The sequence below is a fragment of the Protopterus annectens genome, chromosome 14.part0 (genome assembly GCF_019279795.1).
Source record: "Protopterus annectens isolate FY-2018-M chromosome 14.part0, PAN1.0, whole genome shotgun sequence".
In the NCBI taxonomy this organism is placed as follows: Eukaryota; Metazoa; Chordata; order Ceratodontiformes; family Protopteridae; genus Protopterus; species Protopterus annectens.
The window spans coordinates 1,126,533,201-1,126,551,508 of NC_056748.1; the positions used below are offsets into that span (position 1 = coordinate 1,126,533,201).

At 43.4% G+C, this 18,308-nt stretch overlaps 1 protein-coding gene across 1 annotated transcript in view; it reads left to right on the forward strand.

The window, feature by feature from the left end:
- Positions 1-18,308, forward strand: part of VCL (vinculin) — a 1,795,541-nt gene that overhangs the window by 1,175,290 nt on the left and 601,943 nt on the right. The window contains exon 18 of the mRNA XM_044055664.1: positions 8,717-8,825. Within this exon, the coding sequence (XP_043911599.1) occupies positions 8,717-8,825 (109 nt within the window). The remainder of the gene's footprint in view (positions 1-8,716; positions 8,826-18,308) is intronic.

Consider the following 18,308-nt stretch of genomic DNA (forward strand, 5'->3'; position numbering starts at 1 on the left):
CTTGAATACCATTGTTGGTATTTTCCCTTTCTTTTTCTCTGTTGAAAAAAAAAGCCCTTTCACTGTTCTTTTTGTGGCGAGTTTGTGTGTTTTCTTTCATTATAGCTGACAAAACTGAATCCCCAGTTAAATCATCTAAGGGCACCTCGAGGTTCAGACGGTGCCAAAAGTGTGAGAGGAAAATGGCCAACTCAGACGGGCATTTGTGGTGTGTTTGTCTGGGTAAAGTTCACCTGTAGGAAAGATGGTTCAATATGCCATGGTTTCTCCGCCAGGACATTCACTGAATTGAGAAATAAACTTATTCTTAAAGGACTGCTAAAAGGTGAATTTAAAGAAACCATTTCTGGTTCCAAGCCAGTTCATCTTCCTCTTCATCATCTTCTTCCAAGAAGTGAACTTCATTGGTTCCAAGCAGTTTGGATCCACCTAAAATGATTTCTAAACCGATTTCGGTGTCAGCAACTCCCTCAGCATCTACCAAGTTTTCAGAGTGTACTTCAACTGCCTTGGCACCAAGAGACTCGTCAGTACTGGAGCAGTCAGATGTTATTTCTTTTTCAGAGATCTAGATAGTCTCCTTCTATATATCCATTCAAGGATAAACTACTGAGACCCTCTGTTGATCCGAAACCTGCTATGTCTCCTACGACTTTGTCTATTTGATCCACTAAGAGTCTGTCAGTATCGGACATCATGAGACTGCTGGATGAGCTCCTGATTGCAAGGGGATTGTCTTACGTTCCTAGCTAAGTCGGCACCTGGACTGGCTGTATTACGACACCATCCCTTCTTTCTCTGCCATCTCCTATTGAGGCAGTGGAGACAAAGTTCCAACTTACCTGGCTTCAGCTGTCTCAGTTCCAGTAAGAACTTCTTCTCTGGAACCAAGGGTTGCCTTGAGCTCCTCCAGTCTTTCTGATCTGGAGGCCTCCTGGAGTCAAGACTCCCTAGCCGTTTCCAAGGTGCATGGATCAACTTTTATTAATTTCGGAGCCTTCCATGACCCTTGGTGCTTTGGCATTCGTTGGATCGACCCAGGCTTTGGTTTCAGGGGGTCGCCTCCTCAGTGCGGGGTGGGACCTCTGTTCCAGAGGAGTCTGTTTTGGTTCTGGGCTGCCATTCCTGTACGGTCCCTTGATCCAAATCATGGAGAAGGCCTTGTCCATTGGGGACTCAGTCTGTGCCATCCCTGTCAGGCCAGATTTCTACTTCTCCTCAACCAGAGCTTCCATCAGACTTTTCTCCAGGGCAGAGGGCATAAAAGCCCCAAGAAAGACCCTCTTTAGTGGTCTTCAGGCACTTCCCTGGTACATCCCCCTGAGGAAGTACCTGCGAAGAAAAAGTGCAAAAGGAAGCACTTAGACTTTCCAGCGAAGACACAGACTTTGATGAAGGGGAAGGTTCCCGCAGATCACTCCCTAATGATGATTCCTTCAGGGACATCTTAGAGATCCTGAAGCAGAGGACTGGCTGGTCTTCCCTCCAACCTTCTTTGGAGGAGTCTATATACCTGGAGGTGTTTTTGTGCCCAACCTTCTACCTCCTGGATCTCTCCTCCTGCTGACGAGCTCATTAAACTGATCACGTAGCGGGTGTGTAAGATGCCCAACTCCATTGAACAGATCCCCAAGAGACCTGACTGGATCCTTTCCACCCCCAAAGGACAGCAACATTGGTCCAAAGGCATGCCCTTGGATGCTATGGAGATAGTGACCGCCACTACGAAGGAACTTGCTGAGGAAAGTCCAACTGTTCATCCTCCTAACAAGGAATCTAGGACTATGGATAGGTTTGAGAAGCATGTTTACATTTCAACGACCTTTGCTCTCAGGTCCTTGAACTACATGGTGTACTTTGCAAGGTTACAGAGGGATCTAATGAAAGAGCTGTCGGATACCTTCTCAGGAGCAGTAGTTGAAGAGGTACGGGACAAAGCTGCTTCTCAGCAAGCCACCCTTGAAGCAATTTCTAACTCTTCCATGAGGCTGATTGCCCACGCATCTGAATGGATGACAAGCGCAGTGGTTTCAGGCATAGCCATTAGATGGCTCACCTGGATGCACTTGTGTGACTTTGCAAAGCCATTTAAAGCATCATTCGTCACCACTCCATTTGACGGATCATCCCTATTTGGTCCTAAGGTAAAAGATACACTGGCCAAATGTGAGAAAGATGGGGGAAGACTCTTTCTGCCATAGGCATATATTTCTCCACTCTTCAACGGCCCTACTTTAGGAACCAGAGAAGTGGGAAGCTATGGTTCAAAAAGTCAAAAGGGCTTTTCCAGGACTCGCTTGGCAGAGAAGGAAGTAATGGAAGATGCTGCCCTAGAGGCAGAAGTGGCCCGCAGAACCAGGGATCCAGAGATTCCTTCTGTGGTACTTCCTACCAGCACTCTTGAACGGAGGCCCAATTGCCTTCCTGTGGAGGCAGTCTGGGGATGGTTCTCTGTACCAACCCGCCTGGCAGCTGCTAACATCGGACAAGTGGGTGCAGGGAATCATATCCAGAGGTTACAATATTTCACTTTCTATAAATCCAAAACCCAAAAAAAGACTCTGATATTCCACCCAGTCACAGGGAAGCAGCAGTGGCAGAAATTCAAAAATTGCTCGACGAGAGTCATCCAAAAAGTCCCACCAGACAAAGTAGGATCCAGGTTTTACTCGAGGTTCTTTTTAGTGCCCGAAAATAAACCACAGGGGATTGGAGACCCATCTTGGATCTCAGCCAGTTCAACAAGGCAGTTCAGCAAACCAAATTTCTTATGGTCTCAGTTCAGTCTATACTTCCATTCATGAAAAAATGACGATTGGATGTGATCTATAGACCTCCAGGACATGTATTACCACATAAAAATGGACAAACACTCCAGGAGGTTCCTGAGCTTCCAGCTGGGAGCCAATCATTTCCAATTCAGAGCATTGCTTTTTGGACTCACCTCAGCCCTCAGGGTGTTCACCAGATGCATGGCGGTGCTAACAGGTCATCTCAGACTGCAGGGATTTTGGGTTTTCCATTCCTCAATGACTGGCTCCTCACTGCTACCACCAGGCATCAGAACGGGCAAGAGATTACACTCTGCGCATCTCTAGACATTACAATAAATTATGAAGTCAAATTTACAACCCTCACAAAAAGTAGAATTCATCAGAGCCTTGTCAGACATAGCTGCAAGAATTGCTTCACTTCCACTGGAAAGGCTACAAAGGATCAGATTTCAGGTTAGTCACATTATCCAGAGCAAAAGAGTTCCAGACAGATGCGTCCTACAAGACTTAGGCTCAATGGCAGCCTCAATCACTCTAGTTCCCCTAGCAAGATGATATATGTGAATCTTACAATGGTTGCTAGCCTCCCAGTGGTCTCTGATCAGTCAGTGTCTCACCACATCTTGATTACCAGCCCCTGCAAACAGGAACTTTCGTGGTGGCTGCACTATGAGATTCTTTTGGGCGTCCATTCATCCTTCTGCAACCCCAAGCCATAGTGACCACAAATGCTTCCCAGATTGGGGGGGGGGGCATTATCTGGGAAGCACAGTCCAAGGCACGTGGTCCCAACTGGAGGCCAACTTGCACATCAGCTAGAGATGAGGGCAGTGCTGCTGAAGCTGTAAGCATTTCAGGATACCCTTCCTCTGGGAACAGTAGCAATTTAGACAGACATGTTAGTCTAGTACATTAACAAACAAGGGGGAACCAGATCTTACCCATTGTGTTAAGAAGCCCTCAGAGTTTGGCAGTGGGTGATGTCTTCCAACTGCTTTCTCACACCAACGGACATTCCAGGGAGCTCCAGCGTGATAGTGGACAAAATAAGCAGAACCAGTCTCATGCCTCACGAGTGGTTTCTCAATCCTGTGGTGGAGAAAGAGATTTTTTGTCACTGGGCCAACCTTGCTGTGATAGTTTTGCATCTCCCCCCCACCAAAAAAACAGCAAGTGTAGTAGTTACTTTGCCCTAATCCCCCCTCCGGAGGAGTCGCCCAGAGACGCTCTTCTCCACAGTTGGCCCCCCGGTCTTCTGTATGCCTTTCCCCCAACTCCTTTGATATCTCAGTTTCTAAAGAAAGCCAAGAGGTCAGAGAACATAGTAACCCTTATTGCTCCATTTTGGCCTCGACAGGTTTGTTTTCCCTTTCTTTGGCCTCATCATCTTCAGAAACCTTGGATGCTGGACCCGGCTCCAGATCTGCTGTCTCATCCGGAGAGCATGGTTCATCCAAACCTCCATCATCTCAAGCTCACTGTGTGGCTTCTCCAATTCCCATGATTGCCAGGCATCCTTCCCTTTCCTTTCCGCCAAATCATTGTGGCCCATCACAAATCTTTAACTAGGAAACTCTGTCAAAGTAAATAGGGAAAAATGTGCAAGTTGGGCCCTTATGAATGAACTTGATCCTTCTATTACCCCTGTTGATGATGTTTTAGACTTTTTAGCTAACCTCTATCAGTCTGGTTCCTCCACCTCAACAATTAAAGTTCATCTAGCTGCAATCTCTAACTTCCATTTGGGGTTTGATGGGTCATCCCTTATGTCACACAAATTTGTAAAGCCTTTTTAAAGGGAGTCCTAATGTTAAGACCTTCATTTAAAGAACCCATTCCTCCCTGGGATCTAACACTAGTTCTTTAGTCCCTTACTTTGTCTCCTGTCGAACCATCAGCTACATGTGACTTAAAAGTTTCTGACTTGGAAAACTTTATTTTTAGTGGCTGTTACATCTGCCAGAAGAGTATCTGAACTTCAGGCCTTGTCCTACAAAAAACACCCAACATATTTCACAAAGGCAGGGTCTCCCTTAGGACTTAATCCATCCTTTTTACCGAAGGTAGTCTCAGAATCTAATATCAGTCAGACATTTCAACTGCTAGTCTTTTCCCCTAATTTTTCCAATAAAGGGATGTATTCCCTTCATTTATTAGATGTCCACAGACAGCTAAGATTTTATCTTCACAGAACAAAGGATTTCAGAAAATCTGACCAACTATTTGTTGCTTTTTCCTCACTTTCGGTAGGTAACCCAGTTTCAAAGGTTACCTTGGTGACATGTCTCAAAGATTGTGTCACATTTATCTGTCAGTCAAAAGGGCTATGCCTTTCACACCCAGTAAAAACCCACTCGGGTAGAATGGTGGCAACTTCTGCAGTTCTTTATGCCAGAGCTTTAGATGGTTTGTGCAGCAGCCACTTGGTCTTCTCCTCATACCTTTATCACTCATTACAAGTTGGATTGGGTCTCTGGGGGACAGGCATCATTCGGTTAGGTGGTGCTTAAGGAGTATTCTTCCATGACACCTCCCAAGATTCAGATAGCTGGGGACTCTGTCCCACAGTCAAGGACTATGTGAAGATTGACAACATCAGATAAAGAAGTTGTCTTACCATAACATTCCATCTGTGTTGTCAATCTTCACTAATCCTCTAGATTCACTCCCTCCTTCCCCCAACGTAAGACTTAGTGGATCGTATTTTCCCAGAACGGGCATCATATTGGGAACACATCTGGTCTCTTATTCTTATTTGCTGTTTGTCTGCCACTAATTTAGGCAAACACAATCGATCTGAGGTAATTTAGAGAGGAGCATTATGGGTAAAGCCTAGCTCAAGAGTTTGGAAGGCACGAGCTGAAATAAATGGCTGAGTCTGTTCTGAGGCTCGGAACTGAGCCCATAGTCAAGGATTAGTGAAGGTTGACAATACAGATGGAATGTTATAGTAAGACAACTTTTTTTGCAGAGTAGCAAGTCCCCTGTACCCCCCCATTGTAGGCAGCTGCGTCCTACATCCGTTATGTATTTATAATAAATTCAAGACTGCCATACCTTGGAGAAAAGTGAATACTCCAATAAACATTGATCTGACCTCTGTATGTACACCCACATTTTCATACATTCTGTCTTTGTATTCCAGGTCTAATGATAGTGAGTCTTAAGAATTGCAGACTGTTAACAAGCTCTCCATGAGGCGGCTTCCTATGTAGAGGAGTATGCAGGTCCCACAGCAAATGAAGAAACAACTCACATTGCCACTCCTGGCTGACTCATCAGCTCCCAGACCTGAGCATCAGCAGAGCAATTGGACAATTTTCCCTGTTCCAGTAGACTGGTATTCAGGGCACGTGTTTATAACAGGGCTTAAATGGTGAGAAAACCAGACAGCAAAATGAGTCACAAGGCAAAATCAAGAGCATAGTCAGCATTGTATGCGTTACACATTCTGAATGTAGAATTAGTCTGGGGAAGGTTAGGGCATCAGTGAGAAAATCAGACCCTACTGTACATGGTGGGTGACCAACACTCAGCTGTTCTTACTGCTGGACGTTGGATAACGTTGCCAAAATGTATGCCATCTTTGAATGAGGAGCCCCACCTCACTGATACATAGCTGCTCTTATCCAGCTCTCAAAAGCCCCCTCTATTCCAGGGAAATGACAATTCCCCACACTTCTCAGTGGCTTTACACAATTAAGTCATTGCTGCACATGGTTTCGTTGTGTTGCAGTCTTCCATCTCAAGTTTATTGTATCACTTGCATTCTTGCCACTTATCCCAGATTTTGTGGAAGGAGAGTTTGAGTAGTGGTGATTGGTAGTTGGTGGATTAAGGCTATGAGCTGTTAACAAGCTACTTCCATGTCTTACAAAGTTGGATTCTCGTATCCCTCATTTGCCTTCTGTGTGACCTTGAGCAAGTCACTTAACCATCCAGTGCTGTGGGGAAATTGGGAATCGGGCTAGGCTCCTTAGTGGTCTCCTGGACTACATGTCTAGTAACAACTGTGAATCTGTGAACCAATACAAGGCAGGAAAGGAAGCCTGCACAAATCCATAGAGTGGTGGGAGTGCTTGACAGTTAGGGTTGGTAAAGTGGGGGGATGCAATACTAAGCAGTACTAGTAGAACAGCCATCAGTACGGAAAGGTGACTACACTGGTGATATGGGATGGGAGGTGATCACACACCTTTCAAAGATGTGTAAAGCTTAATGTGGAGGTGTCCAGGTCCAAGTCTTTTTAAGGTTTATATCCAACTCGGCTTTGCTTAGTTGTCTTGTGTGTCTCAAACCCCAAAGTCAACAGCAACTAAGTCTGAGTAATGCAAGAAAGGTATAAGCAGTATATTATGCAGTATTGTGCAGTAACCTTGCTCTTCTCTGTGTCGTGGTTTGCTTAGTTTATTACTAGGCTAACTATTATTACTAGGCTAACATCAATTCTGCATCCCCCCAGAATTGATGGACATGCTCCACCTAAAGAAAACCATAACCCCTCGAGCCACACGCTCCAGGGATCTAAACCTCACCACAACAATAAATAGGACGTGCTGGAGGGATAGATTCCTGTCCCAGAGACTTCCCATGCTATGGAACAAGATTCCAATCTACATTAGGCAGAGTTCCTCGCTAACCCTCTTCAAGAGAAACCTTGACGAGTGGATGGGAAACAGAAAGTTTACCCCAGGGATCACTTCAATGGCTCTGCTGGACAGAGGCACAGGGAACTAATCTGGGGGGGGGGGGCGGCGAAAGCCAACACATTCTGGCTAGGCTTATCAATGCCTTCGGGCAGATAGCCAAGTTACCTACCTGTGAACAACCCCAAGGGGCCTTTTTAAGTCTAGCCATGGCTGCCAAAGGTGAGAATCAAACCCTGTATCTTGTGTCTGCAGTGCAAGCACCTTAACCATTAAAAATAAGCTTGGGTTGCTTTTTGAGTTAACTTTGTCAGATCCCTTGTCTTTTCTGACTTGGCTACTAGTTAACAGCTCTGCACTTGCTCAGCTGTTTTTTGATATGCTGCATAAGACAACATTTGGGGATAGTTTATTTGAAGTCATTTAGCACACTTCGAGTGAGTGATAATATATAATATAGTCATGGACATGAGACTTGGGAGTGGTTTTACCTGGTTGGTAACTTTGGACTACGGAAACCCTCCTGTGCCAGTTTGGAGATGGGGAGGGTTAGGGTTTCTTAGTCTGAGCTGAGTTTGATTCTCTTTCTTTGTTTTAGAAGTAACGCTCAGCTTGTGTGTGAAAAAATGATACTTGTACTGTTAATACTGATCTCGCTACTATACAAACCTGAGGATTACCACTGTTAAATGCAAAGCATCAAATGCATGTGTTTATATTCAAGTACGCACTTTATAACAGTCAAACTTTAACTTCCTCTCCAGTAGAAACCCTCCATAAAAAATGTGTACATTTTTATTGCTGCTTCAAAAACTGAAAGAATAACTTTGCATGTGTTGTTTTCCTCATCAGGTTGCATTTTTACATTCTTTGATAGGAAACTAGTTTCCAAATGTAGTGATACAGTGCAGTGCTGATACAGTGTACTCTTTTAGACTTGGGCAGTGGTTTGTTGTGAGGTGGTATAGCCTACTTTTGTATATTACTGTTTCTGTGAAAACTGGTTGGCTCACAACCAAATGCTGAATACATCATTATCAATAGTTATATTTGATTTGTTTATTGAAATATTTTAGTTTATATTTGATTTGTTTATTAAAATATTTTGTCTAACATATTTTGTAAAACCAGTTATCAGTAACACAGCTGTAGAGTTTTGTAGTTGGAGCTAGTGTTTTATTTGAAAATGGTTTTGACAAGAACAATTATCACCAGTGGGCACTGACATGCCCATATTTTCGGCAACAGAAATGTGTTCTTTCTTTTGAGTTTTCTGATGCTTTCTGCCTGTACTAGGTTGTGTCTGCTGCACGGATTCTACTCAGAAACCCTGGTAACCAGGCTGCTTATGAACACTTTGAAACCATGAAGAACCAGTGGATTGATAATGTGGAAAAAATGACAGGTGAGCATTGACTGCATAGGGGAAAGCAAATATCAGACTCTGGTCTCATAACGTTTAGTGGTGTCTTGCAGCAGTGAAACATCAATCTTGGTAAAACATTTAATGAAATGCAGTAGTATTTACAAATGTAATCTGTAATGGGTAAGACTGGTACACTGGAAAGGTTCCTCTACCAGAGCCCTTCACAGTTTGCAAACTACAGTGACTTATGGACCATGCTGTGATAGGTGTGTGTGTGTACCTTGGAAAGGTCAAGTTTGGTGTAGCTGTGTACATTTTTATTTTTTGTTTTTCCACTAGGCTCGTGGCATCTTTTCAGGGGAGACCTGTGGTGGTATTTAAACTACTATGGGAAAATTGGCCTGGGCATGAAAACTTCCCCTAATATTTTTGATAAGTGCCCTAGGATCTTTTGCATCCAGTTGAGTTACTGCCAACTCACTAAAGCAGCTGGTACCTTGGATGGTCTCCTCCGATGACACACACAGGACTACTGCACTGCAGTGTTAGCAGTCCAGTCTCCAGAATTGTGATTAGAACCCAAAGTTGTGTAGTCTTCTGCACCAAAAGCAAGTGCACTACCTGTTCAGTTACTGACACTGAAAAGTTAACTCAGGCAGCAAAATAACTCTGCTAGCTATGGTTAACAAAGCTAATAACTATGCACTAAGGCAAGCATCCCCATTATGTGGCTCAAACCAAATTGACAGACTTTAACAGAAACCAACTGCAGTACAATTAAAAAGTGTTAGCCAATAACACAGCTGACTAATATCAGCTGCACAATTGTTAGCCAATAACATAGCTGACTAATATCAGCTGCCCAAATGTTAGCCAGTAACACAGCTGACTAATATCAGCTGCACAATTGTTAGCCAGTAACACAGCTGAGTAATATCAGCTGCACAATTGTTAGCCAGTAATACAGCTGAGTAATATCAGCTGCACAATTGTTAGCCAGTAACACAGCTGAGTAATATCAGCTGCACAATTGTTAGCCAGTAACACAGCTGACTAATATCAGCTGCACAATTGTTAGCCAGTAACACAGCTGACTAATATCAGCTGCACAATTGTTAGCCAATAACACAGCTGACTAATATCAGCTGCACAATTGTTGGCCAATAACACAGCTAATATCAGCTGCATAATTGTTAGCCAGTAACACAGCTGACTAATATCAGCTGCCCTAATGTTAGCCAATAACACAGCTGACTAATAGCTGGCCAGCATACCCATGCTCATGTGTTGCGCATGCAAGCACCATGCCATCACAGCACCCCATCCTCCTTCACAAACTGTGGCAGTGTAAAGCAGCCACCAGTCACAGACCTAGAAACCGATAACTACAAGAATAACTGTTCACACGTAGCCATTGGTCTGCACGTATGAGCACTGATGCACAAGTCTTGGAGTTGCATTTCTCATGGTTATGAACCAGTAACACACGAGTAGCAGATCCTTTCTGTAGGCATGTTCCTTTGTCCTACCTCCATTTTCTAAAGGGAGCATAACAGTATTACACAGCATTGTGCAATGTTTGGAATGCAGTGTTATGGGTAAGATGCATAGTGTGGTTGGGTAGGGAAGAATGGCCACTGTGTGATCGTACACCACAGTCCACTGCAGCTATAACTGTGCTCAGCATCTTTCCCTGTACTGTGTAACCCTCAAGACAAACCTATATAGCCACAGTCCACTGCAGCTATAACTGTGCTCAGCATCTTTCCCTGTACTGTGTAACCCTCAAGACAAACCTATTAGCCAAGCATAATATAACAGGGGACACCACAGATTTCCAACTGAGCTGTTTTCTGCATTGTGCTGATCGACGAGCCTTGTCTCTACTTGTGCTTTTCGCATTGTGGGTAGTGTACTACATTACATTGATGTGATCTGTCACTCCCAGCTTTGGGTCCTTTTCCAATCCAAGTGCCTTACAGACTGAAATGACCTGCAAAAAGTTACATATAGGAGTAGTGTTCCCTTTAAAGCATTCCCCACCCTACAGCAGTCAGAAAAAATACATTTTGAACTCAGAATACGGACTGTGATTTTGTAGACTTTTTGCTGAGTGCATGAAATTTGGCTTGGATGTCATTTAACTGTTGTATTTGGCTTTCTTGTGCCTTTTGGATTAGATTTGCAGTTCATTTACTGGAATTCCCTGAGGTATGTATGGAGAACCTTATGTTGATTTATCTCCATGGCTTGATCATGGTTTATTCACTTAATCTGCCATTTTGCCATTGGAACTGGAACTGTAGATTGCAGACTTTTGTAACACACCTCCCTGAGGTGGTAAGCACCATTCATTTGCTTATTTCTGACTTACTCTGTGACAGATTACTTGAGAAGCTTGCCTTATTTTTTCTCTTGATATGTAATCAAACAAGCTTGTATTTCCTTCTTTTTGAATTATTATTAAGTGTTTACAGTTTAGGTTAGACTGCATAGTAGGAAGTTTATTTCTGGTCCATATTGCGTTTCAGCTCTAGGTGGCTATCCTCAGTCTTTGTGATATTTGCCAGTAGTGTTTTATTAGGATTTCTTGCTGATCTTTCTAAATTTTGTCTAAGTTTTCTAGCTCTGTTTATTGATTGGCTTATTTCACTGTTTACATGCTTAATTTCTTTCATTTTTATTTCATTTTTTTTGTAATTTATTGGCATGTCAGAGTTTGTTATCCATGCAGTAGGGACCAAGTATTTGCCCTTTGCCCTTTTGTGGCAGGTTAATTTCTCATAGAGATAAGTAGGACATTTAAAAAAGTTGGTTTATTGCAAAGTCATAGTACTTGTAATCAGTTGTTAAGTTGTGAGGTTTCCACAGGTTACACGTTGTGGCCATTACCTGTGCTTATTAGTGTCTGCTTCTTGGCAGAACCACATAGATGAGAACTGTCTTCAGCTTTATGTAAGGTACCAATGCTTCCATTTGGTTATCAGGAACATTTTGGAGGGGCATACACTCCACTAGCTCTGGCAAGAGTCCTTGTTTTAATACTAGGTTGGCATGCCGCAAGCCAGGTATAATAAATGACCTGTTGCATTAGGCTGACATGGTGTTTATTGTGGAAACCTGGCTAGACAGTAGCTATGGTCTGATTTTAGCAACAGTTACACCTTGAAGATTTTCCATTCAGTGAAGCAGAAGGAGAATGGATTATGATACAGCCCACCGAGTAATGTGAGGATGTTCCTCCAGGAATTCACATAGTTCCTTGTCTCCTCTGCACAAATGCTAAACAAATAGTTGATTCTGGGTGACTTCACTTGTAGGACTGATGAGTGAGTAGTTGGTGGCTTTTGTAAAAGAGGTCATCTATTTGAAAGGATTCAGGTTTGCACTGTTGGTAATATTGGCTACCCACTGTCATATTCATGTTTTGGGATTAGTGTTTGTGCTGTGGTAGAACCTGTGATTTCATCTATTTTTCTTCTTTGGTTCATTATTAACAAGTCAAGAACTGAATTCCCTGATCTGGTACTGGTACAGTATATAAATTATAATCCTGTCTCACTAGGTAAATATATCTGTGCTGCACAAGAGCCTTCAGCAAGGTAGTACTAAGACTATCTTGGGGTTGCTTGATGTCTGAGGTCAGTAGCAGGGCACTTATGGCCATGTTGAATATCCCGGTCACAAGCTGTGTCCACTTGATCAAGCTCCGGCCATTAGAGCACTGGAATCTGAAGAGGGCTGAACAAAGGTTAAGGTAGTACTTGCCAATTTAAGCGCAAATGTGTCCTTAGATAATCCCTTTCTTTTAACAAGCAGAAGTCTCTCAGAAGTTTTCAGTGCATTTGTCTTGGGAGATCTCTAAAGCAGTAAATTGCCCACCCACAGACTTCCAGGAATGCAGAGGCTGTGCATTCCAGCCTGCCTAACCCCTCAAATATTTTACATCTGAAGAATGTAATTTGGCCACACATTTTTGCTGCCAAGCTTACCTTAATTTCTGCACCAAGATGGCATGCAGCTGATCACCTGGAAGTGTTTCTGTCTTCAGTATGACTTCACTATAACTTGTGATGAGTTCCACAGATTGCTTTCCTTTTTTAATTTCTCCAAGTCTTTTGAGTTTCTAATACCATTTCCAAGTCAAGGTATAATTAAAGTTCATGAAATTAGTATTGTTTCAGTCTTTGATGTTAGCTAGAAGTGCTGTTTGCAGCACCCGCAATGTGCCCAGTAATGATTCCTCCTGCAATTCATACAGAGTTGCATGTATCGGTAACTCATCTAAGTACAATTGTGTAGTCTTTTTTTATAAGACCCATTGCTCATACTACTGCTACTGGAACTGTCTGGATATCTTTCTTCCATATTGCCCTCGTTTCTGTCTGCAAATCCCGGTACTTTAACTTTGTGCGTCTGTGCGTAAGACTAGTCACTGGGTGTAGCGATTTCATTAATCAATGCTACTTTTGTCTTCTTTTCATGGAGTGCTATATCTGGTTTTCTCCCATCGTTTTTTTGAGCTGTTGGTAATGGATGATACCATGTGATATAAACTTCATCATTTTTTGTGATGCTTTGTTCATGTTTCCAGTGTTTTTCAGCTACTTCATTATTATAATGTTTGCACGATCCCCAGTGCAACAATCTTGCTACATTATGCCTTTCAGTGTACAGTCCTTCTGCCATTAGTATATCACAACCAGCAACAAGATGTGCAACTGTTTCCAATTCTGTTTTACAAAAGCTAGGTTTGTCTGTTTCTCCCACCTGTTCAATGGACTTTGTAAACCAATGTGTACGTAGTCCATTATCTTGAGCCACCAATATTAACTTTTCATCTTTTGGTTTAAATTCACCTCTCCTTAACCATTCCTGCGTTCGATCCTGGTCAACAAGAAGTTGTTCCAAGAGTTTCCTATACTTCCAACTATATTTATGCGTTTTCCACATTTCTTGCATTCTCATTTGATCCTTCACCTTATATTGTTGGCACATTCAGTTGCTACCTGATTTTTATCTACTTCTGGTTTGATTTCCATTCCCACTTCATGCCAGTAAGCTTCTGCTAAACTACGCAGGGAAGTCATCGTAGACTTGTTCTCATGTTTCCAAACTTTCACTACATTTGGGTCTTGAGGTCAGCAGATATGTATGCAGCGCCACTATTGCAGATCTGTATGTGTAATTGATTTCGAGGAGGCCCATACTTCCTTCAGAATGGAATATATAGTCTTGGTATGCAATGATTTTTATAAATCATTTGATGAGCATGAAGCATCCTTGTTTTCCTGTCCAAACTGTCCAACACCTTTTGGGGCCAGTCATTCACTCCAAAACTGTAAGTTATGACAGGAAGAGTAAATTGGTTTATAGCTTGAACTTTGTTCCTAGATGTCAGTATTGTTTTTAAAATTAAAGTCTAAAATATTCCTTACTGAGTTTTATTCACATTTCTTCATGTTTTTTTGTTGATCCTTCATCATTTCCCAAATATTTATGCGCAAGTTCTTTTATATCACATTCTTATCCCAAACTGATGTTTTCTTGGTGCTGCAGCTTTACTGCTTTAAAGGTTGCTTTTGCACATTTATCAAGACTAAATGACCTTCTATCTGAAAAAGTTTTAACCACTTGCATATATTCTTCGTGTTTTACTGTTGCAGTCATCACATTTGGGTTATCCCTGGCAGGGTAGCCCTCAGTCGGCCCAAATACCAGAGACTTGGTATTTCTGCATCAGTTGCTGTCACTTCAGGACTGACGCCAGGTAGTCAGTAGTATAAAGTAAGGCAGCCGACGTCATTACCTCAGTCTTTCTTGCCGAGGAGCCCGAAGCAGAAGCAGTTCACATGAGTGCCGGTCGGCCACTACCTGAGTTTCATTTTCCAAATTGAAGTTGGTCTTCTAAAGCTAAGTACCCTGTTGGGATCCTTTTTCCTTGCTTTAACCGATGTCAGAAAAAGTTAACAATTGTCTCACCTCTGGAAAGCAAATTCCACATCGAGACTTTCATTCTTACTGCGTCACTTGCTTAGGCCCAACCATGACATCCTCCGCTATCGTTTGTGTGCTTTGTTCAATGCCAGAACTATATGTCATCGGCCCTTATTGTAGCTAGATATTTTTGCTCTCAGTCCTTGATTTCTGATATGGCTTCTGTAAGCCATGCAACATCAGATGATCTGAAAAAACATAAGGATAAAGTCAGAGGCAGACCGCACAGGTCCAAAACTACCGACAACGCTTCCGTTAAGCTAGTAGTCACTTTTCCGGTCCTCAGTGAGGCGCTTTCATAGCCTCTAATGCCCACTTCTGTGGATTCGCAGGGTGCTACCAAGACACCATCTTCTGAGGAAGTACTTCGCACTACCGATTCTCGACACAAACCAATGACTTCTTTCGCGGCTTCTGTTCTTTCGAAAACTACCAAGTTTCTAAGGCCCGGGGTACAAACCACACCCAAGAAACTGATGACCCCCATCTCAGGCACCTGCTTCCTTGCCTCAGTCTCATGCTTAAAATGGCGGAAGACCTTATGATGTTGATCAGGGGAAGCCAAGCTAACCCTTCCAAAAGAAAGAGATTTGTCCCCAGTAGTCTTATCTGAACAGGAGTCAGTGACTCCGATGCCTCTGAATATGAAGACATGCAACCCCTCTCTGCTTATGAGGATTCTGATGCAGAGGAATCCATTCCTTCAGCCTCTCCACCCGGAGATTTTTCCTTTGGGGAAACCCTTCATACTTTAAGGGAGCATTTTCAATGGGAATGTCAGGACTACCCTCAGTCTAAAAAGAGACTCCGGGAATTTTTAGATCTTCCACACCACAAACCCCTGGCCATTCCTCCTGTCCTGGATGTTGTGGATGATTTAAATGAATCTAGTTTAACTCCCGACACCCTCCCTCCCAGGAAACCTGACAGGTATTAGAGTCCTTGACTCTCACAAATTTCTTTTCAAAAATCCTACTGCTGACCCATTCTACTGCTGACCCTGAGGTTATCTCCCAAGAGCCTAAATGAATTAAAACAAATTCTGATAAGACTCCCACCCCCTCAGATAGGAATTCCCGAGTTTTAGACAGATGGGGTAAAAAAGTATACACCTCTGCTACTCTTGCTATTAAAGCACTTATTGTCAGTTCCATATGCCAAAATTTCAGCAGCATACCATGGAACTCCTCAAACAAAAAATATCAACTTTTCATGCTTGTGCAGAAAATAGAGTTGCAAGATTTAATGCATTCTGCAAGTCAAGTAACTAAGCACACCTTACACTGTGGTTTTGATGCCCTAGAAGCATCTTGCAGGGCAGCAGTCACCGGTTCTGTCCTTAGAAGGCATGCTTAGCTTAAGGAACAGCCCTTGCCAGACCATGTCATATCTAAACTATTGGATGCACCCTTGCACAAAGACAACATATTTGGCACCAAGGCAGAGAAGGTCTTAAAAAAGATGGAAGAAAAAGCTAAATCTATGCAGACAGTTGATTTCCTGCAGGTCCAGCCACCCAGGTTCAGTAGGCTTTGCACCTCCAAACACTGGTCCTTTCCTGCCCCCTCCAGGTCAGTTCAGCCCAGATCCCAGGGAAGCAGACCCCCCAGACAACAGCCACAGGGAATGCAGAGATCAAAGCAATGGAGTACCTCCACTTCCAAACCAGGGTGTGCAAAGCCACCCCCTCATAGTAAGAACTCACAATGAGTCTCCACTTCGACCGCCTCCCTCTGCCCACCTGCACTTGCCCCTTGGAGGAAAACTCTCCTTCCATGCAAGCACCTGGGCTACCATTACCAACGACCGCTGGGTCCTCAACATAGTGTCCCAGGGATACAAATTTTCTTTCCACACTCTACCAACCCCAAAAGGGTTCCCAGATCTACCTCGAAACCAGTGGGCAGAGGCCAAAAAGAAAGTCCTTTCCCTGCTCTCCATGAGGGCAATAGAACACGTTCCTGCAGAACAGATAGGCCAAGGGTTCTACTCCAGGTTCTTCCTGGTACCCAGAAAAGAGGGCACCTGGCGCCCTATCCTCGAGTTATCCATTCTAAACACCTTCCTGGTGATACCAAAATTCAAAATGCTCACCCTTCAGGAGCTATTACCTGCACTCTCCAAGGATGCCTGGCTAGCCACCCTAGACCTAAAAGAGGCCTACCTACACATCCCAATCAGGGAATCATGCAGGAAATATCTACATTTCAGGGCAGGATCTATGCACTTTCAGTTCTCTGTGCTTCCCTTTGGCTTATCTACTGCTCCCAGAGTTTTCACAAAATGCCTGACTCCTGCCATTGCTTTATGCAGGCAAAGAAATATTCAAATTTACCCATACTTACCTGACTGCCTAATTCAGGCAGACAGCCAGGAAAAGCTGCTCAAGCACCTGGCCTTTGTAAAGGACCTACTGACCTCCCTAGGGTACACTGTCAATGAAAATAAATCCAAACTAGTACCCACTCAAAAAATTGTATTCCTGGGAGCAAGCCTGGACACAGCATCCCAGATGGCATTCCTTACACCAGAAAAGCAAACCTACCTGACAGCCTATTTCTCACAAATAGTCACCAGACCCCAATTACTGCAAGGAAAATCCTGTAAGCTCTAGGGTTCATGGCATCTTGCATTCTACTCATTCCATATGCCAGACTGCATATGAGGAACTTCAGTGGTACCTAAAAAACCTTTGGTGTCAACAATCTCAAGACCTGGAAAATCTTATACCAATGATACCTTGTCTAAAAGAAAGACTTCCTTTGGTGGGCAGCAGCATGCTACCACAACAAGGGACTACACTTCTCACCACCCCACATTGCCCAGACCCTCACCACAGATGCATCAGAATATGCCTGGGGTGCACACCTGAATGGGAGGTGCATACAGGGCCAGTGGAGCCCACATCAAATACATCTGCACATCAGCCAAAAAGAAATGATGTTAAGTTGTCAATTTCGCCTTCATTCTTGCTGGATGGGTTCGGAGCCGATCCTCGGCTCCGACTCGGCCAATACTAAAGCTCGAGAGCTAATTCCACCGGCTCGAGGCTCCCCTATATCCCACAATGCTAGGCGGTAACTACTCAGATCTCGTTTGCCGCTATAGCTGACGAGGTGCGCTTTTCTACCGGCTCAGGCAGGTTAGTTCAAATTTACCTTTAGGTACTTCTAATAACCCCTTTTTAGTTTTGATACATACCCTTTAGTTTAATTTTAAACTTTTAGATTAATCGACCCTTGTTTGTCGAGTCCCCTTCCCTTTTTTTCCTTGCTCTAGGCCTTCGGCCCTTCCCTCCCCCTAGTCCTTTACTAAATTAGTTTTTTTTGTAAGGGTTGTGTGTGTGTGTGTGTGTTTGGGGATTAACCTTAATATTTTACTTTAATATTTTTCTAAAGAGACTGTCTGGAGTGTGTTTGTGTGTGTTGGGCTCTCTTTCCTTACTATGTCTAAAGACAAGGTCTCAGGCTTCAAGAAGTGTGACTCGTGCTGTCAGAAAATGTCTCTGACAGACGGTCACACTTC